The sequence below is a fragment of the Cryptomeria japonica genome, chromosome 2, assembly GCF_030272615.1.
Source record: "Cryptomeria japonica chromosome 2, Sugi_1.0, whole genome shotgun sequence".
NCBI lineage: Eukaryota > Viridiplantae > Streptophyta > Pinopsida > Cupressales > Cupressaceae > Cryptomeria > Cryptomeria japonica.
Window position 1 is genome coordinate 367228625 of NC_081406.1, and position 25611 is coordinate 367254235.

Here is a 25611-nt window from a genome sequence, read left to right on the forward strand (position 1 = left end):
ACATAAACTCAACCACCTCAGTAAATTGCAAATAGTTTGAAGACTAAAGTAAGAAATAACTTAGGTCAAGGAAAAACCATACTGGATGACATTTTTTATTGAATTTTTTTGAATTCTGTGCTTTTTCATTGAATAAGAAACTGAACCATCATGCTGATAACCTCTCAGCAGAGACCGCTTCATATCATCATCAATGCAGTCATTTCCTCCAGCACTATAGGGTGACACCTTGTATGTGCTAGTGTCACATGGCAAACTCCAGATAGGAGTCACAATATCTGTAACATCCGCATAAGGTAATCCTATTTTCGATGTACTAATATCAAAATTCTTAGGAACAATTCCTCCCTGAATTGGCTGTTCTCCATGCCCGCTTCCTAGATTAAAATGCATCGCTGCTAGTCCACTTTCGCTGGCAGCTCCTTCTGTAAGACCAGAGTATGTGAAACTATCTTAGAGAATATAATACGTTAAAAAAAACACCAGATTAAATGGAAGGTGAACATATAACCACAACTGCAACTAGTTCCTGTTCTAGACCTGCTCTCACAAATAGCTTCTGAAGCACTGTTGTGTCTGGAAAATTCACAAAACTGTGTTGCAAAAGCTCAAATCTTTCTGCAGAAGTCATCCTCTGAAACCCAAACGCCTTCTCCCATGCATTCTTTAGCTCAGAAATTGCTGGCAAAATAAGCCTTTCAACCCCTAAAGAATGAAGGAGCTGATACCAAGAATGTGTTATTGATTTATATGTAAAAAGACAGACATATACAAAATTAATTACTTGAATAATCAGACAACAGAAACTTGCACCTTCCAAACTCCAAAGTTCAATGACAGTACCTTTTCAAGTTCCTTGACAAGAAGTCGACACATTCCTTTACGACGGTATTTGATGCGTGTACCAATAAGAGGCATTTCTGCAACTCTTTGTCCATGAATCCTGTCAAAAGAATAGGGGGTATCCAACAATAGAATCAAAATTTCAACAACCCCTTTCAGCACAAATGCACATCAATGAAAGAAATATAAACAAGAATCAATGACTAAATACATGTAAAATAAAATAGATTCAAAAGTGTCCTGTATCACCTGATCCGGAAAAATCACATATATGATATATCCATAATCCAATTTTAAAAAGAAATATGAAATGCCTCTCTCTTACCTCACTGTAGCCACAGAAATAAGTTCATCTCCCTTTTCCAGTATCATTGTATAGAAACCACGAAAGTTCAACAAATTTCGATCACATCTGAACACAAAACATTACCAGGTAAAAAATTTTGGCATCTCAGATATCTAGATATGCCAGTTTTTATATTGTCATTTAAAATACAACCTGAAACCACCGTAAGTAATAGATCTTACTGCATGTAGTTTTTAGCTTTGACACAATACTTCTCTAATCCAACAAACATATATGCAGTTGTCCCCTTTATAATTACCCCATCCCTGATTGGTTAAAATAGAATATAAATGTAACATATGCAAAGTACGCTGATTAGATTCCCCCTAAATTCTGAAAATAAAAACAATTTTACTCGGCAAGGATTATGGTAAAATCCACAACGAACATAGAACCTCCAAAATTTAGGAAATTCCATGTTTACCATGAAAATCACACTACAAGACAAATGCATGAGTGTAGTACATCTATTGTAAAGGAAAAAAATTATAATGCATATGAACACAATGCAGGTTGGATATGACCAGGATAGTCAGATCCAAAAGAAATATTTTGGTAGGATTATGTGAAAGGTGAAGACAGAATCTCAGAAATTAAAGCATATCAGTTCTGTTCCAAAAAAAATAAATCACTAAATTTTGATTCCAACTTAAATGCAGAAAAGATATCAACAGTTCTTTCATTCACCACTTTCAATATCAAACTGTATTCTGCTTGAACTAAATCACTGACAATGCAAGTTATACAGATCAAATATTTATAGATTTCAATTCAAATGCATGGAGAAAACAATCAGTCATGACCTAAGAAGAACACTTAAACTTCAGTGTCACATCAAGAAAGGTTAAGAAATTTAAATGAAGAGAGAAAGAAGTTCTGTTGATCCCCAGCTGGAGCAGTGACCAAGACAGAAAAGGCAACTTTCACAGAACTGCAGGCAAGACAACTAACATTGAACAGCCATCTGACAAGAAAACGAGTAGGATTGGAAATTAAGTGTGTTCGCTTCTATGGCACTCTGATCATTTATTGAAGTTTACCCAATATTCAAGACATTGAAGGCAGCCTGGTAGCCTCATCTTCATAATTTCACACTTTCCTGCAGGTTTTCACAAAACAGATTCCAGCGATTTATGGATTTAGTAATATTGTGTAAGCCATTTGAAGCTTAATCTTTGTCTATTTTTTTTTGCAGCCTCCATGTGCCTTCTCTCAAGTTCAATTTCGAGTGTTAGTCAAGTTAGGTATCCAGATCTCTCTAAATGCAAGATTATTGGGCTACATCTCAACATTTCAGCTAATCTACATGTGCTGGACTGCCAGGTAACTTGCTACTAAATTGTTTTGTTGATTCTATTGTTTTGTGGGTTTGTATTGTTGTCAGATTTTCAAATCTCTAAAATCTTTCTATGCCCCAAAGGAGCTAATACACGAGCAGATAACACTTTTCAAAGGATGATTCTTCCATCCTTTCAAACATTCTCTAGCAAAATTCTGTGAGCATGCATCAGGTCCAAAGTTTTCTTATCAACAAAATTCTCTGATTTTCAGTTTTCCCTTAAACTTGATCTCTCTACTATCCTTCACACTACCCTAATGTCTCAGCTGCATACTTTATAATTTCTATTACTGCAGTAGTCTCTTCAAAATTAGGGTCCTCAAAAGCCATCTGCTCCTGATACTGCTACTCTAATAATTGAACACTATCATAACCATAAACAGTATTATTCAGAAGAGTTCCTTAATCTCCTATCTCAACTCTGTTGCTGCCACATCCTGCAAATGCCATCTAAATAAACCTTTTTGCAGTGGATTGACTCTGTGCTGTTATGAATTGTAATAGCTGCAAAATGTCCATTTTCAGACCTGCAGTAGGTCTGCAACCTTTTCCAGAATGGTAATCTTTCCTGAGCAGTGTTTTTGGAGTGTGATTTAAGGGGCGAGAGATGTTTCTAGTTGTTTGCAGTTTTGGGTGTGTTAGAATGCTTTTATTCAGCAATTTCTGTGCATTAGCAGCATGTTTTGATGGTAAAACAGCAGCAATAAGTGTTATTAGACCTGCATCTGCATTATACTACATCCTTACAAGGTATCAAGCTGTTGTTCCATAACTGAGTTGACTTGTTCATGATATTTTGGTGTTATTTGAAGCATTACAGCAGTTTAAGAATTGCATTGCTTTTGATATGTCATTGTAAAACACTAGATGCTAGTGCTGCTAGTGGGATTGATCATTTCTGAAATTTCATTGATGAATGTGCTCACCCCACTGAACAAGTGGAGAATATTGAATTCATCAACCCACTAAACAAGAGGAAAGGTTGTATTTTTCTTTCCCACTGAATAGGTGGAAGTACCATGTTTGCTTTCCGACTGAATAGGTAGAAGTGCCATCTTTGCTTTCCCACTGAACAAGTGGAAGTGCCATGTTTACTTACCCCACCAAACAAGTGGAAGTGCCATGTGGACATATCGTATTTACACACTGTTGAATAAGCATGAAGTGTTCTTTCTTTTCAGTATTGCATAAGCACTACACTGAAGAAGAGAGAATTGGTCAGCTTTGCACCTAGTGCACTTCCTTTTCAGTTGCAGCATTCTAGTTAATTGTATAGTTCTGAACAACTTGTGCTCTCACCTTACCCATCTCCAGAACCGGATGCCCATAAAGTGGGAAGGCCATTACATTGCATCTTACTTTCAATTGGAAAATATTTTCAAAGAAACTTAGGGGTGCTTATTACATTTGACAGCTATGGTGCTTGCAAAGGTGGTTCAAGTTGGTACTCTCTTTTGACTGAATGAATGCACATGCATTTAGTGCAATAATTATTCTATACATACTACAAGACCTATAGAGCAATTTCAAGTTGGTTACAAGTCTGCAGCAAGACATGTAGACCAACTATGGATTGGTTACAAGTATTCATCCTTGACTTCAGGACCTATAGAAAAGTTATAAGTTGAACCTGCATGGAAGTTACAGGTTGCTTGCATGTCTGCAGCTTCTAGTTTTGATAGTTGTGCATTTCAGGTACCTAAGCATGCTCTTACCCCATAGAACAAGTTAACTGCTGAGAAGACAATGCTATGGAAGAAGCATATGGGGCATACAGGTGCGAAAGATCTACAAGAATTGAAAAATAAAAAAATTTGAAGAGGGGCTTACAAATTGTTCGCTTGAATTTGACTTCTGTAAAAATTGCATTTGTGGAAAGCAAAAGTGTGTTCAATTTTATTCTAGTTCTCTATAATCTTTTGGGTTGTTGGATTTGATTCATTCCAATATGTTTGGTCCTATAAATGTTCCTCCATCAACTAAGCCATCATATTATGTGTGATTCATTGATGATTATTCTAGAAGGCCATGGGTTTATTTTCTCAAGAGGAAAAGTCTGAATTCATTTATCGATTTAGGAAGTTTAAGGTTCTCTTTTCAAATCAAACTGGGGGAAAGATGTCATGGCCCCGCAATGACATTACAATCAACATCGAACAGAATCTGGAAATTGTCTTACGAATAGTAAGGCTTCACAATTTCCAGTGATAATCGGAACATCAACAGCAGCACGTGTTAACCACAGCAGGCCCGGTATACTAAGGTTTGATGTTGAAAAAGAAATTGTTAGAAGAGATCGGACTACTCCCTACCCCTTAACAGAAGCGATCTCCTCTAAGAAGATATCAAGGATTAACTAAGAATAAATAATCATTATTTATAAGAGCAGTTTAGTTATGAGAGGACATGCGATTGGCAAGGAAACGCCTCTTGTAACGGACATATCCTTCCAATCCCGATGGACAAGTATAAGAGAACAACACCCATGCATTCAAGGAACATGGAAGGAATCCGATTTGATATTGATAATAAATTAAGGCATACAGCAGATTGATCATATACGGTGATTTTGGTATGAATTTCTTGGGATACACATAGCATAATGAATCTTGTTTATGACTGCTCACTGTTAATTAATGTGCATACAATTTAGAAATATGATATTTGTTTATATATATATAGGACTCTTTGTACCTTTTGCTTAAATGTTATATGTTTTAAGGGCTTACAAGAGGGGAAACAGCGTTGGAATCCTCTTCTAAGTACGCAACCTCATGGTGGTGACAGGGGGTCCCATGAGGCCAAGGGGGTACAAGGAGTGCTACCCTTGGGCTTAGAAGGGAAGGATTTCAGGGACACCCTATGGTAAATGCATCCCAACCCTCTATCATGGTGGATCACTATGCTAAGGAATCCAATCATAGGAAGTGGAAAAGGATTCATGATGAAGGGGAACGGTTATGGGACACCTCATATGGATGGCAAGGGCCACATGAGGTCAAGAGGGATGGTATATCCACTCTTGGACCTAGGGTAGAGGATCTCTAGGGCACCCTATCAAGTCACCTTAGTCTAGCTTCCCTATGGTTGAATTCCATCAAATTAGGTATATCATATGATTAAGTTGATGTTCCTCTATTCCATATCTTGTTTGCTTAAATTTGTGATTTTAGGGCAAACATTAGGGCATTTGCGAAAAGGAGACATTACAAAGGGTATCAGAGCATGATCCTGCCAACCTACAAGGTAAGAATAAATCGATTATGCATTCTAATCAATGAGAAGGGATACATTAACTCAGTCCAAAAATATGACAACAACTAAATGACAATGACAAGACAATATGAAAATAGTTGAACATACATGCATTTGTGTGTACACTTCGTGTCTATATATAGTCATGTGCATGCTTCGTGTTTTCAAGTGTATGCTCCGTGTTTGATTCAAACCTGATGAATTTCAATGTCTACTCCATGAGTATCTACAATTACTATAAACATATTTCTATCATCATGGGATTTCTATTTTTGGTTGATCGAGAAAATGAGAACAAGAGTGAACCAAAGGCATTTAGGAAAGAATATTGCATTTAAGGTCATAGATGTGTGTCATGCTTCTAATCCTTTCCTTAATATATGGAAAGTTCGCCCTTGATTTGTCTATAGGACCAACCAAAACAGTTCTTACAATTACAATTGATGAGAGAATCAGAAAACTTGTCTTAAGATTACAAACCTTGCAAAATTCCAATCATTAGTCAAGATAACACACTCAAATTGAAGAAGGAAACATATAGGTCATAATTCAAATCTATAACTTATCATCATATCAGAGTAGCACAGAGAAAGGTGGATTGTGAATTAGACTCCGTGATCATTCAACTATTGCTTGAGGACAATCAATTTTGGGAAGGGCGGACTGTCATGCCCCCACAACGACATTACAAACAACATCGAACAGAATCTGGAAATTGTCTTACAAATAGTAACACTTCACAATTTCCAGCGATAATTGGAACATCACCGCAGCATGTGTTAACCATAGCAGGCCGCATAGACTAAGGTTTGATGTTGAACAAGAAATTGTTAGAAGAGATCGGACTTCTCCCTTCCCCTTAATGGCAGTGATCTCATCTAGGATGATATCAAGGATTAATTAAGAATAAGTAATCATAATTTGTAAGAGCGGTTTAGTTATGAGAGTACATGCAGTTGGCAAGGAAACACCTCTCATCCCAAAGATCACCACTTTGGGAAAGGACATAACCTTCCAATCCCGATGGAGGAGTATAAGAGAACAACAACCATGCATTCAAGGAACATGGAAGAGATCAGATTTGATATTGATAATTAATTAAGGCATACAGTAGATTGATCATATACTGTGATTTTGGTATAAGTTTCTTGTGATATACATAGCATAATGAATCTTGTTTATGACTGCTCACTGTTGATTAATTAGCATACAGTTTAGAAATATGATATTTGTTCATGATTACTTATATATATATATATATAGGACTCTTTCTATGTTTTGCTTTAATGTTATAATCAACCATGATAGGGGTTTTAAGGGCTTACAAGGATGGGAAACAGCATTGGGATTATCTTCTAAGTACACCACCATTTTAAGGGCTTACAAGGATGGGAAACAGCATTGGGATTATCTTCTAAGTACACCACCTCATGGTGGTGACCGAGGGTCCCATGAGGCCAAGGTAATACAAGGAGTGCTGCCCTTGGGCTTAGAAGGGAAGGATTTCAAGGACACCCTATTGTAAATGCATCCCAACCCTCTATCATGGTGTATCACTATGCTAAGGAATCCAGTCATAGGAAGTGGAAAAGGATGTCATGATGAAGGAGAATGATTAGAGGATACCTCACTAGGTACACCACCTTAAATGTATGGCAAGGACCATATGAGGCCAAGAGGGATGGTATATCCACTCTTGGGCCTAGGATAGAGGATCTCTAGGGCACCATATCAAGTCATCTTATTCTAGCTTCCCTATAGTTGAATTCCATCAAATTAGGTATATCATGTGATTAAGTTAATGTTCCTCTATTCCATTTTTTGTTTTACTAGAAATTGTGATTTTAGGGCCAAAATTAGAGCATTTACAAACAAAAAGGGGACATTACAAAACATCAAGGTGTTGAGGACAGAACATAGTAGTAGGTACTGTTTTGCCGAGTTTGACAGATTCTATATGGAGAATGGTATGGTAGGCATAAAACAACACCATAAACCCCATAACAAAATGGAGTTATAAAATTGACAAACAAGAAATTGATGAAGAGTGCTAGGAGTATGCTCAATGGGGTTGGCTTCAAACAAAAGTTCTAGGCAGAGTTGGTTGCTACTACATCTTACCTGATTTATAGGTATCCTACATTAGCACTCGTTGAAAAAATCCCTGTGGAAGCTTGGACAATGTGCTCAATCTGTTCCATCTCAAATATTTGGAACTTGATATGAAGACAAGAAGATGTTGCATGGTGGCTATTTTGTTCCATCTCTCTAAAACTTTTTGTAAATTTGTTTGAAGAAAGTTTCTTTCAAATCTTGCTCTCAATTAAAACGGTCTTCATCTTCAGTCACTAAGTTGATTTCAATACATCTTTCCCCCAAACAAGACTTCTCCATGTTTGTATAATAAATAGTTCTCAAAATGGCCTCGGTGAAGTTAAGGAGATATTTGACACAATCCCACCAAATGTCATCTAAGATCATCTACTTAATATTTGCTGCCCTTTCGGTGCCAAATTGCCTCAACATGTAATAATTTTGGTTGATGACCATGTTAGAAAGTGCCTCGTGAACCTTCACAAGTCTCAACATGATTGTGATGCAGTTTAAAAAAATTAAAAACAAAGCTTCTTAAACAAGAGAAAAACATAAAAAAAAAAAAAATTCATATTAAAGTGAAACATAAATATTAAAATAATGTTATTGTTTCACTTACCTTCAACTACAACAATTCTGAGAATGTTCTAAATATGCTGTATGGCATGTGCTGGTTGGTGATAAATATTTGGATCTCTTTGACCTCAACATACACCTATTTGATCCAATCAATTTTTAAGCAAATCTTTTGTAACATAACGTTGAAAGAGAGAATAATAAAAGTTGTGTAAAAGATTTCAAATAACACTCAACCAATAAACCAGCTACTTTATACTTTTTGGCATTGTATATTATAACTCGAACAACATCTCAAGGCCTCACTTTTTCAATGTTCATCAAGAGGTTGTTACCAATAAATGCACCACACATCATCCTTCATCTCCCTTCACAATCAACTGACTCCAAAAACATTTTCCCTTAGGTGACACTGCAATGACATTGATCAGTAGTCAACTTTTACATCCTTCCATCCATCAAAAACTATGAACAACCCTATCTCAGCCCATAAATTCTTTATGGGATTAAGAAATCCTTTACAAAATTCACCTCTTTTCCAATAAACTGTTATTCACCTTCTAATAACCTGAGTCATTGTACCCTATTGGAGTCTTATTGTTTTCACAATTTGTTGTCAATATGATGAGTGCACAATCCATTTGCATAGATACATTTCACAATGTGTTGGTCAATAACCATTTGAGACTCCTATGAAATGTCTTTTCCAACAATCTCTTTAATCTCTTATGTGTGAAGACAATCAATTGTTTTTCAAGTATGGCCAAAATGGGTGGCTCCTTGTAGGTCGAAGATTAGATGACAAAGGAGGCAGCTTCATTAGTTGAGATCCTTTTCTAAACAAAGAATCGTTTGATTTATAGCCTGGTACTTGATCTAATTCTTTCTACTAACTAATATATGCTATAACTTTCTCTAATGGAATGGGTACATTATCCTTTCTTGGAAAAACTTTGATGCCATGTTCAGAGATGCCACAAAAATGGGCTTTCACCCATCTATAAGAGTTTAAATACTTAATATCACACCCATTGCAAATCCAAATATAACCCCACAACCTAAACCTGTTGTACTATTTCCACATATTACCAAAGGGGAAAATTTAGGTTTACTTTGAAGTGGGGTTGGCCCATGAAGCCAAAACTAACAACTAGTATAATCCCTATGGCAACAAGATCAATAAACAACAAATTTGAAACAAATGAAAATAAAAAATACAGAGAGGCAAACTCATTTTAAAAAAATAAGCATATGCCATAGATTCATTGAAGAATGAAAATAAAACAAGAGAGTTCGCTTGTAAAACAATATAAAAAAATTAGAAAACAGAAAAAAATCTAACTCTGTGCAAAAAAATCCCTTTAAAATGTTGTTGGTAGCAAATAGACTCTTCATTCAATGGCAAACAAGAATGAATGACTTTTGTGTTTTGCATTCACATTGATGTAAACTACTTTGTTTATGTTGCCTTAGAAGCACTTTTAAGGGTCAAGGATGTATTTTTATGTTGATTTTAATACTTTCAGATTAATAGACTCAGAAATCAGAATTTAGTTTCTAACTAGGTTGATTAGCTGAAAGATTTAGAGATTTCCAACACCAACATTTTATGCATCCAAGTTGAAGTCAATTGTGCTAAACAATTTTTTAAAAAACCAAAAATAAATAAATAACCCATCATTTTCAGCCAGATTTGTTGTGGTTTCTCTAAAATTCACTTGGGTTCTACACAGTTCTCCCAAATTCATCTAGGACAAATTTGAAGATAAAACGGCAAACCGTAGTCTCAGCCCCACCCACAAACAACCAACATAAGGGTCTGGCATAGATTGTACTCAGACCAGCTAGTTAACAAGAATGAACTACTAACACAACTTTTTGGCAAAGTCAGCCCAATTGACTTCCATAAGAATTGTATCCATAATAAATTTCCTACATATTTCTAAAAGAGGGGCGTTCAATCTTCACAAAAAACAATTCACACAATTCCACACAAATCTCAAATCATATTTTTGCATAAAATCATATTTTTGTATATGCAAAAACATGGCAAGCTCCTTTATCCTTGCATCACAGGACAGATTTAGACAATCGAGCTCTAATACCACACATTAGTCTTTACAAATAGAAAACTTAAACAAATGATGGAAACAAATATTAAGTGACAAACCAAGAATCCATCCCTGATTTCATTAATGTGAAAGAACTATACAGTACATAACTTTATATTGGGAGCTTTGTACTCAGCCGACTCACTAAATCTCAAGGCAAGGCTGTCAAAAAAAGACCTATGGACTCAGATTTGTGCCCTAGCAAGTCTGCCAGACTTGCAGGGTTTGCCAAGTCCTGACACTCGGACAGCAAAGTTTAGTGAAATACTAGAGAAAAAAAAAATCATTTAAATCTCTAGTTTTTTTTCATAATTCTTCTTCTGGTTGGTGAGAGATTATAGTTTTTTTTCATGCTCACCTTGTCATTTTGGTGAGACAGATCAGGCGTTTCACTTGTTGATTGGAATTTCTGCAATGCCAGGAAGGATCTCATCATAGACAAGTCAAGATGCAAAATTTGTTGTTTTGCTAAAGATATAAATTAGATGAGTATTTTTTATAATTCTTTTTTTTTTATCGTGTTTGTTATGTGTCTCTGTTCTTATAACAAGCCAATACTTTCAATATAGAATCATAGGTTTCAAGTTATAATCTAGATATCTTCATATAATTGGGTTGGACACTAGAAGGCTCTGCACTTCTCTTCAAAAATCTTAAGACATTTATTTTTGGTGCACTTCACTGCTTTACTGTAATAAACACATATTTCAATCAGAACCTTCAACCTACTAAATGGTGGTATATAAATTACAACATCATCTGACCTCAATTTTACCCTATCTTTCACGTACGGTTTTTTTTTAAAGTACAGTTTAGATTTGACAATTTTCTCCCAAAGTATGAATATGTTGAATCAAACAAGATAAGCCAAACCTTCTAAAGAATCCTTCACGAAAGTAAAATGATACTGAAATAATCAAAAAATTGTCTGTTGTACTGTCACTAATTGCTGAACTATTTGTCAGGTGCCAGCTATCCTGTGGTAGATGTAGTAAGACAATTTCAATGTAACAAAAAAAATTCAACACTACAACAAAAACTCAGCATAGCAGTTGAAAGTCAAGAAAGTAGCATGTTTATGATGCACCCTGTTTAGTGACTCTTCTTATATAATTCTCGCCAATTGGATTGTGATGGCTGAGAATCTTGTCATCAATGAGGATGACATTGCATGGGTGCGTCAATCTGATCTTGAGGCAGAGGCAGTAGCCACAGAGGAGGAAAGAACATGCAAATATGTCATGTCCCCACATTTGTAGAAAATATAATTGATATATTTTTACCATAACATATGTAAAATCATAATGAAATTATTATATTGCATTATTGATATCATATTATTAATTTACACTTTATATTGATTAATGATTATTTTAATTAGCAATGTTCAAAAATACATTATAAGCAATAGGAAGCAACTTACTAATTCTATTTCCTTAGGCCCGATAACCTTTGGTGAATCGGTGGGATGATTAAGTGTTACCCACATCAGATTGTGGAGGGCCCCGCTAGGTAAAGGTGGTGTCCCTTCATACTAGCTACCAAGAGAAGTATTGTGACTTTCCACCACGATGGTTGGGGAGGTTAAATACCCCTCCTCCCTGTGCAAATCAGAGGAGGAGGAAGAACGGAAAATCAGGGGTCTGCTGGAAAGGAAAGAAAAGAAAGGAATCTCCAGGGCTGCCAACAGGGATAAGGGAAAGAGTCAACAGTGACAAGTATGTATAAGTCTGACTTTTGATTTAATAATAGAATATAACCAGTCAGCAATTTATATATATTAAAATCTTATTGGTATGTAATTATATATAACTGCTGTGTGTAATCTTAATCAAATGGGTGACATTTATATGATATTAAGTTGAGAAACAAATAATATATAATTATTCAAACAGTATTGAAATGATTATACATAACAGTACTGTTTGTTAAACATAATACATATAGATATACATCTGTTAATGAATCCAGAAGGAATAAGGCAATCAAATGCAGTTTGTAATAAATTGCTATAATACTGTAAAATGCTATTAATATAAGATGCAGCAATGACACTTATGAATAATTCTGATTTAAAGTAATACTAACAGAAAGAACTGTTAACAATCTGATATAAGACACTAAGCAATATGGTATAATGGAAGTATAATAACTATGTCAAATACAATTGATTATCACAATTAGTTGAGCTGAATAACAAATATGATTTCAGTGGGAATATCATAATTGGTCCATTGCATATGAGGGACCCTCTCTTAGGTACGCCACTCCATAGTGGATGCCTAACCCCTGCCACATGGAGCCAAGAGGGATGAAGCATCTGCTCTTGGGCTTAAGAGAGGGGGTGGTTGTGATGAGGGGGAACGGCGATAGGACACCTTGCTGGGTATGCCACTCCATGATGGATGCTTAACACCTGCCATATGGAGCCAAGGGGGATATGGTATCTGCTCTTGGGCCTAGGAGGGAGGATTCCTTGGACACCCTATCCAACTAGCCTACCCTAGTGTAATGAGGAATTGGATAGCTAAGAAAAGTAACTAGCCTATAAATCTGATTTTATCTAACAAATCTGACTGTATCTGACAGATATAACAATCTGAATTTATTTAATAAATTTCATACTAATGGTAATTAATGCATTAAGACATACATCATTCAACATACTTTTTAGTGCGTGTTTCAGTTTTATGATTATCATTACATATATGTTCTCTGGTTTTTTATATGCAGGAAAACAGTAAACAGAGGTACTCCCCTGAACTTAAATTATTTTAGACTTGGGTAGTTTGGGGTTAACTTTAAAGGTATAGCTAACTAGGGGACATTACAAAATATCATGCCAACATTAGCATTGAGGACCTATCAGAACCATAGGTGCCAGACCCACCATAAAGCCATATATTTTGGGCTGATTGATGCAGGGTCTACTCAAACATAGTTGTGATTTTATTTTCATTTTTGATGCCATGGATATCATAACCAATGAGTTTTGTAAACCTAAAACACTTGAGAATATTAAAATATTTATATATTTAAGAATAATGTTTCCTTCGGCTCAAAACCTCTTTTGTACATCAAAGTAGCTTCTAATTGATTAATTTCTTATATCCATAAAGTTGACGGGTGCATGGCAAAAGTGTTAAATCATTAAGAAAACTATATATTTCATTTTTTTCTGGGTCATTGCCAAGTCCGAGTCCAAGTCAAAAATCAGCCTGTCAAGTCAATATTGAGTCCAAATCATGTATGAATTGAAGCACTTTTGGCCAAACCCACAGACTACTCAATATTCCCAATTGGAGTAAAAGTTGTTTGTACACAGCTAGTTGTCCCCAAACAACATCAGATAACAGGGACGTCTCCAAAGTGAACAGTAGAGTGTGGAAATATCTTAGTGACAACTCAAGCTTTCTCCATGGCAACAGAAAACGCTTGAAAGATGTTCCATGCTTGTATCCAAGTTCTAGAGCTAAGTTGCTGATACGGGTATGGGTATGGGTACGTGGGTACAGTATGCCAGTACGGAAAATTTTCTGGAGGGGGTTTGGGTACGTCTGTACAAAAAAAAAAAATATAAAAAATCATAAATATATACATATATGCAGCCTAAAAAGTAGAAACAAAAATTAAATTTAGAATACCACATATCATCCATATGCTAAACAAAACTTGGAACTACCATAAATATTACAAATTTACTATAAGTCTAATTTGATATCCATTTGTCAAAACTTGAAAGGTGATAGGCATATCAAGTTCATTGTTCATTGATTCAACAGTAAAATAATACAATTAATAATCAGCATCATATGGGTCACTAGAAAGATCAAGATCAACGTCATCATCATTGACATTAGATGATGTAGCTGGATTAGTGGAACCACATGCAGCCTCATTGCCACTTGCACTAGCAGCAAGTTGGCTATCTGACTCCACCAAAAGTAAAGATTGTGTGGCAACTGAAAAATCCAAATCAATCGCTCTGGATCTACATCCCACAACTTTGTGCCCTCCTCCTTGTACTCATTCTCATTTTGTCTATGAGTAAGAAGGCACAAGTTGGAATGCACATAAACAAGTTTTCCCACTTACTTGCTGCAATCGGTTGCATTTCACTAAGTGGATAAAGGAGTATGTGCCCCAATTTCGCTCAGATGAAGAAGAACTAGCAACCTATTGACAAGTTGACACAAAGTTAGAGGGCTACAATTAAAATATTAATTTTAATCTTTAAATTAATAATTTTATTATTTTAAAATAGTAAACAATATAAATTTAGAGAGCAATAAAAATTAAGAAACTTACTTGCGATAAAAGTTTGATTGCAAGAGTTTGAAGGTGTGGTGATGTATGGCCATTGAGGTACCACCAAGCATGAGCATCCTTCTTATACTTGTCACGAAGAGCAGAAACACTTTCACCATTCGAGGCTACAAAATCAGCAAACTCACTTGTAATTAAATCTTCCATTTCATGATCGGGGAAGAGTTTAGTAATTGCTTTCCTACACCCATCACTGACTTTTGTATCTCTATATGGCGATACCCTTGATGGCATAGCAAGAATTTCATCACTATAAAATTTGGGAGTCAATGCAAATGCAAGAAGATGTAGTGGGGTGGTCATTTGTTCCACCACTCAACACAAATTGACTAAACCTATTTGAAGAAAGTTTCTTCGAGATCTCGCTCTTTTGCATTGATGATGACTTCCATTTTCTCAATCATCGAGTCAATGCCATCGTATACCTCTCCAAAACATGGGTGATCCATGTCAATAAAACAAATCGTACTCATGATGGGCTTAGTGAAACGAAGAAGATATTCCGCACGTTCCCACCAAGTGTCATCGAGGATCATGTGCTTTACATTTTTAGCCCTTCAGTATTGGATTGCCTCCATAGGGACCAACTTTGACTAATTACCATGCTAGCAAGTGGCTCCCGCACCTTCACAAGTTTGCCTAAAGACAATTGTGCTAGATGCAAATCGAGTCTCAACAACCTATTCAAAAATTAAAAATCAAATCTAAAATTCAAAGAAGACGTGATCAAATTTAAAAAATAAATTAGTAGTTACTAAAGTGAAATGTAATTTTAAAAATTGAAGTGTTTAACTCCAATTGTGAAAATGATTTGAAAATGGCCTGTGACATGTTATGGTTTATAATGAACATCGGGATCTCTTCGACCTCGACATAGATTTGTTTGATCCAATGTATTTTCCTACCCAACTTTTGTAGCATGAGGTTGAGAGAGTGGACAGCACAAGGTGTCCAGTATATGCGTTCAAACCATGTCTCAATCAACATACCTGCAGCTCTACAATTCTTTGCATTGTCTGTTATTACTTGGACAACATTTTGAGGTCCCACATCCTAAATGCATTGTATAGGGACGTTAGCAATAAATTGTGCATCCTTCACCTGTCCCTCACAATCCACAACTTTCAAAAACATTGCCCCTTTAGGACACACTGCAATTACATTAATTAATGGTAGATTTTTGGTATCCTTCCATCCATCAGAAATGATGAACACCCTTGTTTGTTTCCATGAATTCCTAATGGGAGCCAATGCACTGTCAATACTTTTTACCTCCTTTGCTAGTAAGGTGCAATTCACCTTCTCATAATCTGGCCCTGTGTACCCTTGTGGAGCCTCATTTACTTTTCTCAACATATCCTGCCAATATGGTGATCATACCACATTAAATGACAAACTGTTTGCATATAGACATCTTGCAACGGATTGATCTGCAATCTCTCTAGCATCATTCTTAAATGCTCTCTCTAATGGTTCCTTGCTTCTCTTCACAATAACAGGTTCTTCATCAATTCTGCCCAAGAATGGGTGGCTCTCTACTATGATATCTGAAAAATAAATTGAATGAATGATTCAATAATCGGATAATTACATTGAACGATATACACACGTATATATAGAGTTTACAAGACGATGCTCTATAAATAGAACTAGTCATTAAAGTGAAATCAAATAAGCTAAAAAGCTTAAAAAGCTAAATATAGCTTAAAAGGATAAATAATAAAAAGCTAACTTAACAAGCTAAATAAGTCGACAACTAAGATGACTACTAAAAATAGAAGATGGCCATTATAGAAGATATTAATATTATTTTAACACCCTCCCTAATGGTCATCGTACTCAATACCCTACAGAAGACACTGCAGGTGTTATGATCACAAATGCAAAGACCATCTACGGCTACGGAGACCCTCCCAGGATCTACAAAATGTAAATGACCAAGAGTACCAAAAGCCATCCAAGCTAATGTAGCCTTCACACGCAAATTAAAGATCTGGCACACACGAATTACTGAAGCCTGAAACCATGATTTTGAGGGAAAAATTAGCAAACCCTTTTGCAGAAGAATATTGATCACTGTTTGCTCCAGCAATTCCTAAACAGACTGCAAGATACCACGGTTGTAGATGTTCGCCCTGACAGTGCAACCCAAAACTGATTGCAACAAAGCACAATTTTTGAGGAGAGAAATCAATCAAAACCAAAGAACTTCGCGAATCACAAATCCCACATGAACTTTGAGTATTATAGATGATTTTTGAGGAAAAACGTAAAAACCAGCAAACAACTTTTGAAGAAAAAATTGTGAAAACCTAGAAATTGTGCATTGGGATTCGTGCCTCAAATTCCATTCCAAGATTTCAGTTTTCTTTGTGCAGTTGATTCTCTTTTGATTTTTTCATCAGATTCTTCTATCTCCAGCCTTCACAAGGTTGACCTCGCTCAACCTCGGTTTCCGTGATGGCATCTTTGACCAACATCATGTTGGAACACAATCAGAAATTTATTGGCCTCAACTACAATACCTGGAAATAGCGCATGTTATCGATATTTGAATATCGTTGCCTTGATCAGATGCCATGAAAAATAAATTGAATGAATGATTCAATAATCAAATAATTACACTGAACGATATACATGCGTATATATAGAGTTTACAAGACGATGTTCTATAAATAGAACTAGTCATTAAAGTGAAATCAAATAAGCTAAAAAGCTTAAAAAGCTAAATATAGCTTAAAAGGCTAAATAATAAAAAGCTAACTTAACAAGCTAAATAAGTCGTCGACTAAAAAGCTAAATAGCTAAATAAGTCGACAACTAAGATGACTGCTAAAAATAGAAGATGACCATTATAGAAGATATTAATATTATTTTAACAATATCAAGAAAATTACTATGAGATGGAGAAGTAGGGGGCCTCTTTGATCTATTTCCTCTTCCTCTCAACAAAGAATGGTTTGAGGCACAACCAACAAATACTACTATTTGTTGATGTGGTAACCCATTATCATCCTTTCCTGGACATGGTTTGATTTGTTTTGGGGGAATGGCACAGAAATGGGCTTTGACACAGCTATAGGAGTTAGTATGTTTCACATTACAAAAATTGCATATCCAAACAAATGTTCCACCTCCTTTTACTTAGTCTATTATTTTTACATATTTACATAAAGGTGAATTTGGGTCGATTTTGAAGGTCGGTCGAGCAATAGAGCTAGCAGTCAATGCCATTATGCTATCTACATGTTAAAAAATAATTATTAAAATTTAATATTAAACAATTAATTATAAATGTTAAATATTTAAATTTAATTTAAAGTGAAAATGAAATTGTTAATAATTATGTAAGTAAACATATAACGATATATTTACAAACTTCTAAATTGCAAAATAATTAAATATTCATATTTAAAATAATAATAATACAAATTAAAAGTAATTATTTTAAATATGAATATTTAATTATTTTGTAATTAAGAAGTTTGTAAATATATCATTATATGTTTACATTATAATTATTAACAATTTCATTTTCACTTTAAATTAAATTTAAATATTTAACACATAAATATAAATCATTAAAATTATATTTCAAAATTAAATTCCTAAATAAACAAATAAACATAAAAGTCTAAACTATCGAACTAGCATAATAAACAAATAAAATAAACAAACAAATAAAATAAACAAACAAATAAAAATAAAAATCTAAAACTATAGCTCGCAAAAAATTTTGAAACAAAAAACAAATTAAAACCTACCTCTGAATGGTCACTCAACCTGCAAACACCGTCTCTACCTACGCTCAACCTGCAAACACCATGTCATCTCTACCTGCTCAAACACCGTGTTGCCTTGCTCCTAGTTAACGCCTGCATTCGTGCCCTGATCTTGGTTCATGCCCTTCTATTTTGCCACGTCGTGCTCTTTTTGCTCGTTGTCAACCGCACAAGAGAAATGAAAAATGTGTTGTTGTTTTGAGGGGTTTACACATTGTGTTTTAGGTTTTAACTTTTTGGCCTATTTTCATTCCGAAAAGTTTAAAAAAACGCTCGAAATTCATCCTTGATGTTGATTCGTCAAAAAAACATGACAAAATCGCCACGTCATTTTGGATGCATCGGGATTTGTTGTTGAAAACATGGAAGCGTTTCAAGAGGTAATTGCAGGAACCCTATCCGATTCCACAAGGATTCCAAGATGATTTGGATTCTGAAAAGTCCCGTACCTGGAAGCGACAGAAAACCTAGACAAATCAGTAACTTAGCTCTAGAGACTACAAAGACAACAAAACAAGCCACCCTAACCTTGGAGGCATGCCTCCACGTTCTGTTTGTATATAAGAAGCTGCACAAACAATGGTCTCCTCATTGTAATGTTCACTTTTGGGATTGCCCTAAATCTCTCCCTAAAATCGCAAGTTCTATTAAAATAAGAAATGTAAAATATTTAGAGTTATAGTTTTACCAATTAAAATGCTTTAAGCAAGATAAATCCTGGTTTAGGTCCTGCAATCATATTAGACAACATTGGACATATAATTCATAAAACCTATTATTCCTACAAGGGTTAGGGATCAAACATATAAGCACATATATAATCATCTCAATGCATTAAATAACTCATGTAATATTCATTTTTAGTATTAAGCCATAATAGGGGTTGAATGAGGGAGCACCTCTTGTTTAAGCTAATCAAAGGATGTAATTTTTAATTAATGTCTTTTTATGTAAAGTTCATACAACTCAAAATATCTAGGACAGATGTTTTGCACATGGTATGATGTATAAATATTATACTTGAGATGGATGCTATTTGGTATACCATAGGCCTCAACTTTTGTTGATATGATATACTAGTTCTTATTGTTGGCCCAAGGTTTGCCGTCGCACCAAAAGATCGACCTGTTAATGCCTGATAAAAAGACCAAAGATAAACAAACCACAAGAGGTGGTTAAGCCATGTCGCAAATCCCCGAGGGCGGCACTGAACAACCAAGGGAACGAAGGAACCAACCTTCCAACAATCCCCCCCCCAACGCGACTGAGGGATTCGAACCCATGACTTGAGCTCTGATACCACTTGTTAGCCCAAGGTTTGTTGTTGAACCAAAAGATCGACCTATTAATGCCCAATACAAACACCACAGATAAACAAACCACGGGAGGAAGTTAACCCATGTCACCAATCCCCAAGGGTGGCACTGAACAACCAAGGGGACGAAAGCACCAACCTTCCAACGCTTATTTGTTAAAGACATGTCTACATGCTGGGCATATCTTGTAAACTCCTTAGAATTATGTTTTGATTTGTCAGTTTCAACATACTATTAAAGAAATGACAGTCAGTACTGTTGTTCATAATAACAGCACACAGACAATTTGGTGTCAAGCATGAAAAGTTTTGATGGTTAAATTATATGACAGATTAGTATGACTATAGCAGTCAAAACATATGATAGATTAATGATAAATGGTATGATCCTCATTAATTTCTCAAAAGAGTGAGTCGACTTGTTTAGTCATACATCAGATTTATCATCTTGAACTCAATCAATCAGTGATATATGTCTGAAGGCACAGCTTATGGGAGCACTCGTTCTTCATGTGTTTTCCAACACCTGCATTTCTGTAAATGATGTAATCATGTTGAGCTATACAGGTTCTGCTTAGCATGATATTATTTGTCATATTGGATAGCATGTAATTCCCACCCAAGAGTGATGGGGTATACAGGCTTCACTATTTCGGTTGTTCTTTCCTTGACTTCACTGTTCCCTGGCAATTGAGATCTTACTAACTTTTGATTTCCTTCCTCTACATGAACTAACTGTCTGGTTGAAAAGTTTTTATATAAACCCTAAACTAAAGGCAAGGGACGGCATGCATTTTGGGAGTTGATAGAGATGCCCCTTGCTTTTGTTTGTCATGAGTATATTGAACATATTTTCTTTCACATATAATAATAATTAGTAGGCATCTTACCATATTCATCAAGAGATCCTATACTGAAAATTTTCATAATTGTTAAGCATAAAGAAATCATTAAACACACATGGAGTAAACATGCTGAAAAAATATCAGACATGAAACAAACACAGAAATACACATAAGACACGAAGCATACATGCAAGATACAAGGCATACATGAAAATTCAAGAAGGTACTCATGGAGTGAATATGCTGAAAACATATCAGACACGAAACAAACACAGAAATACACATAAGACACTAAGTGTATATGCAAGATACAAGGCTAACATGAGACGGGTACTCATGGAGTAAACACACTGAAAACACATCCATCATGAAGCAGACACATAAATATATGTAAGTCATAATGCATATACGTATATACATGTATGGCACAAAGCCTACTCATGAATACATGTAAGACATAAAACATGAAGTATGCACATGAATACATGTGAGGCGTGAATATACGTAAGGCTTGAAGTATACACAAATAAATACACATATGGCAAGAAGTATGTACATTAATACACGTAAGGTGTGAAGCATAGAAGTAAATAAATGTAAGGCATTAAGTGTATATAATGTAAGGCATGGGCATGAAGCGTACAAATAAATACACTTAATAAATGAAGTATACACATAAGGCATGGAGCATACATGCAATACACATAAGGCATGAAACATATTCATAAATGCATGTAAGGCATGAAGCAATATAAATACACGCCAAGCACGAAGCATACATTTGAAAGTGCAATGTTGGCATATTTGATTTTATTTTATTCTTTGATTCACTTAAGAAAGGGTTTAAAAGTCAACCCTGATTGTATGGCGGTTAAGTAGGTTTGTCTCACAGGTTGGCAGGATTAAGGCTCTGATACCAATTAGAATGTCCCTTTTTAGGATTGCCCTAAAATCACAAGTTCCGTTAGAATAAAAAATGTAAAAAGGTTAAGAGTTATAATTTTACCAATTAAAATTGTACAACCTGAGTTGGCCTAGTGGTGGAGAACTTGTGCTCTTGAAACAGAAGTCACAAGTTCAAATCCCACAAGGTGGTAGGGTATGTACACCTTATCGGCTTCGGCCCATTACCTATTAAAAAAAAAAATTACCAATTAAAATTCTTTAAGCAAGATAAATCCTGATTTATGTCCTACAATCATATTAGACAACATTGGACATATAGTTCATAAGACCTATTATTTCTACATGGGCTGGGGATCAAACATATAAGTACATATATAATCATCTTAATCCATTAGATAACTCGTGTAATAGTCATTTTTAGTATTCTTCCATAATAGGGGTTGAATGAGGGAGCATGATAGGATGCCCAAAGCAACCCTCACACTAAGCCCAACTAATACCCCCTTGGCCCACCTATGGCAGACACATCAGTCATCCATCATGGGGTGGCCTACCTAGCGGGGGTGCTCGTCTCTACCCTCCCTATTCATGTCACCTTATTCACCCGCCTATGATTTTGACTTCTCCAACAATCAACCATCGTAGAGGTTGGAGAGGAAACCACAATAAGGTGCCTAGAAATCCTTCCTATCTAAGCCCAAGGGTGGAATGCAATACCCCTGGCCCACAATGAGTGCCCTAGGGCTACTCTAATTCACATAATCTTTCATTGCTTGGTTTGCTAATCCTTCACTTATGTTTCTGTTCTAAACCTGCTCTTTATCTGCTCTCAATATGCCCTTTTTGTCTGCTCTAAATAGAGTTATGTTACCTTTTGTTCCTTTCTGTTCTTGCCACATCTTATCTCCCTTTATACCACATCAAAAGGTGCAATTTCTCCAAGAGAGGTGACCTCTTTGGGGGGGAGGGGCCGGCCTTAGTGACGAATATTTTTTTTATTTGAGTCGGCCCCAGGAAATTAATCCTGACCCGGCCTCTTGTATTTTTATTAATTACATCGCCTAGGGTTATTGGGAGGTCAGCATCCTTTAAGTTCCTATTATTATTTTTGCCTGAACTTCATTTATTAAAGCTGAGATGTGATTCACAGGAGAGGGGGCATGACACCCATGAGGTGATGATTAGACACATGTTTGTGAGAAAAGCTCAATGTTTTTGCAATAATGTGACTCAATGACAAAGGATCTGATTTTTCATGATTTAGCTAACTAATAGAGGTATGAAGGCATCTGAGGAATAGTTTATAGTTAAGAGGGAGACTCTTTCAGCAGTAACTAACAAAACCATTTACCCATGACTAAAAAAACACAAAAATGTGAGAAAAGGGATCAATTCAAGCGGTAAAAGCATGAGGCTTCCAAAGCAAAGTCCTAAATCCAGATCCCCGAAAGACATGATAAAGTGTTGTAATTTGGTAAAATATCAAATCCAACTCGTCAGGTGTGTTGTTCCCAAGAATGAAGCAGGGTGGAAGTCTTGGGTGAATTTTTAAAAAAAAGAAAGTGATACCATTCTATTGTGGCATCTAAGTTTATGGTTACCTCACAAGGGGAACCTACCAAACCAAAAGACATTTTTTAAAATTAGAACCCTTTAATAATTATACCGAGCAATATGAAGAGTCCTTGGTGTGGTCAATGCATTAGATAAACAAGATAATAGACAATCAAAGCAACTATTTTACATTAAAAATTCAGCACAATGGCACTTAGCCAACGCCCATAATGCTATACAACATTTTATTCTGAACAAAAACCAGCCAATCACTATTTCAATTGGAATTCCTAAATTCAATCAGCGTTGCTGTGGTATTGAGCTTTCTAATTACACAAGATTCAGGTAAGAAAGGTGTGACCTGACAAAATGCTTACTGTTGCCAGTGAATGATTAAGTTAAATTTTAGATGTTTTAACAATGTTTAGGATTTTAAATATAATCAATAAATAAAGGCAAAAACCATTAATGTTTGCTACAAAAATTGCTAGAACTGATACATTTCCATATTCATGTTCATATAGAAAAAAGTTATGTTCGATTCATTTCTCATTTATTCTTATGTGATTGCTCTAAATGCATGCACCGTAAACTGCCTGTTTTAACTTTCACTTGGATTTTAAAGAGAGGCTTTTGCTTAATAATGTCTAGCAAAGAGAAAATAAACTATAATACAATCAAAATATAAACTGTTGAATGTGAAAAGTACCAACGTGAATCAGTTAACTATGCAAAGTGCAAACTACAGTGAATGAGGAAAGAAATTGACAGATCACTTTTTTATCTGTGAATTGAGCTTTTAATCCTTGTGCAGAAAGCATAATAACACTTACAATCTAAAAACAAATAAAATATAGCAAAGCAATGTAGTCCAGCTTTTTGTCAGTATTGGCATAGTGTGATGTTTTAAATTTGGCGGTGTTGTTTTTTTGCCACCAAGGTTCAAAACCCGTTGGGGTGTCACTGTTGAGTATTTATGTTGGGGATGAGGTCCCCATTTGTGACCTTGCCGGTCCATAGCTCAAGGTCAAAAGCAATTACCTCTCTTTTAAAAAACTATTTATGTTGTCCAGCTTTTTGAAACACAAAACATTCTACTCACCCTCTATTAAAAATCAATCCTTCAACAAGATCCTTCTTTGTCCTGGACTCAATGATAGGCGTAAAACACTCTTGCATTACAGAGAGTGCAACAAACAGCTTGCTGTGATGCTCTGCAGTAGCTTCAACTGATGTTTGATCAAAGCTTTCATGATCTTCTTCTGTTGACCTTAGCAACATCCAAGAGAGACCTTCAACACCTAATGGATTCACCATTCCAACAAGACCCCGAAGCTGTGAAAATATCTACAGAAAGAAAATGGATTTCAGAATATGGTCCAGTAAGAACATGCAAAACAATAGTCTTTTCTTTACTTTCTACATTTTCCAATATTGACCCAAATAGGCTCTAAAGTTTGGCAATCAAAGGGAGCAGGTACAGATCGTAAATAAATGTTCAAGCATAAGAAGAATTCACAAATAATTTCTACTAGCTATTATCCCAGACTAAAGCGGTCATAGTTCAGCCTGCTTTGGGCACAGTTGACCTCACAATTTGACTACACTTGCAAAAGTAAAGTTCAATCCATCCAAGAATACCCCTGCCAGATGCGACTATCAACAAGCAATTGGATCCTTTTAAATTCGTTACTACTAGTTCCAAAGTAAACTTAGATCTTGAGCTTGATGTTTTTAACTACAGACATGTCTTCTCAAGTTTGAAGTCCCCAGAATAATATAAGAAACATTGATTGCGTATAAGAATGATATTGTTGCAATGTGTGTGGTGTATGTTCAGATGAATAGCATTCCTTTGGCAGATTTTAAAGTGACATGTTAAGTGCTATACCTGAGAGTTCAAGACCCAGTCTTCCAAGAATCTCAAGTACTCACTTAAAAAGAACATATATTAGTTATTTCATACTTTGGTTGTTCTTCAACATAAATCATGAATAGTTTACAACTTTATACTACTAAACAGACATAAATGCAGATTTTCCAAACAATGCAAGAAACAGCATCCTAAGAAAACTTACTTGACACCATATCAAAAGTAAAAATCCAGCATGTAAAAAGGTGAAGAATTTAGAATTTTTGAAAAGAATCGGCCTAATTCAGAATATGCTTAAGAAAACTTAAATTATATAAATCCAAGGTTCCACGGAATCATGTCCCTGCCTCTAAAACCAGCATCTATGTTTCCCAAATGGCGGGATGACAGATGACTTCCTCTGTCCCCAATTTTTTGCCAAATGTTGAAACGTCTCCCAGAATGTG

General features: G+C 35.5%; 1 protein-coding gene across 1 annotated transcript in view; it reads right to left on the reverse strand.

Annotated features, from left to right (window-relative positions):
- LOC131065264 (uncharacterized) overlaps positions 1-25611 on the reverse strand; it is a 72743-nt gene that overhangs the window by 17623 nt on the left and 29509 nt on the right. The window contains exons 5-9 of the mRNA XM_057999735.2: positions 24395-24639; positions 1169-1255; positions 844-943; positions 541-721; positions 83-425 (exon numbers count right to left, since the gene is read on the reverse strand). Coding sequence (XP_057855718.2) covers positions 83-425; positions 541-721; positions 844-943; positions 1169-1255; positions 24395-24639 — 956 coding nt within the window. The remainder of the gene's footprint in view (positions 1-82; positions 426-540; positions 722-843; positions 944-1168; positions 1256-24394; positions 24640-25611) is intronic.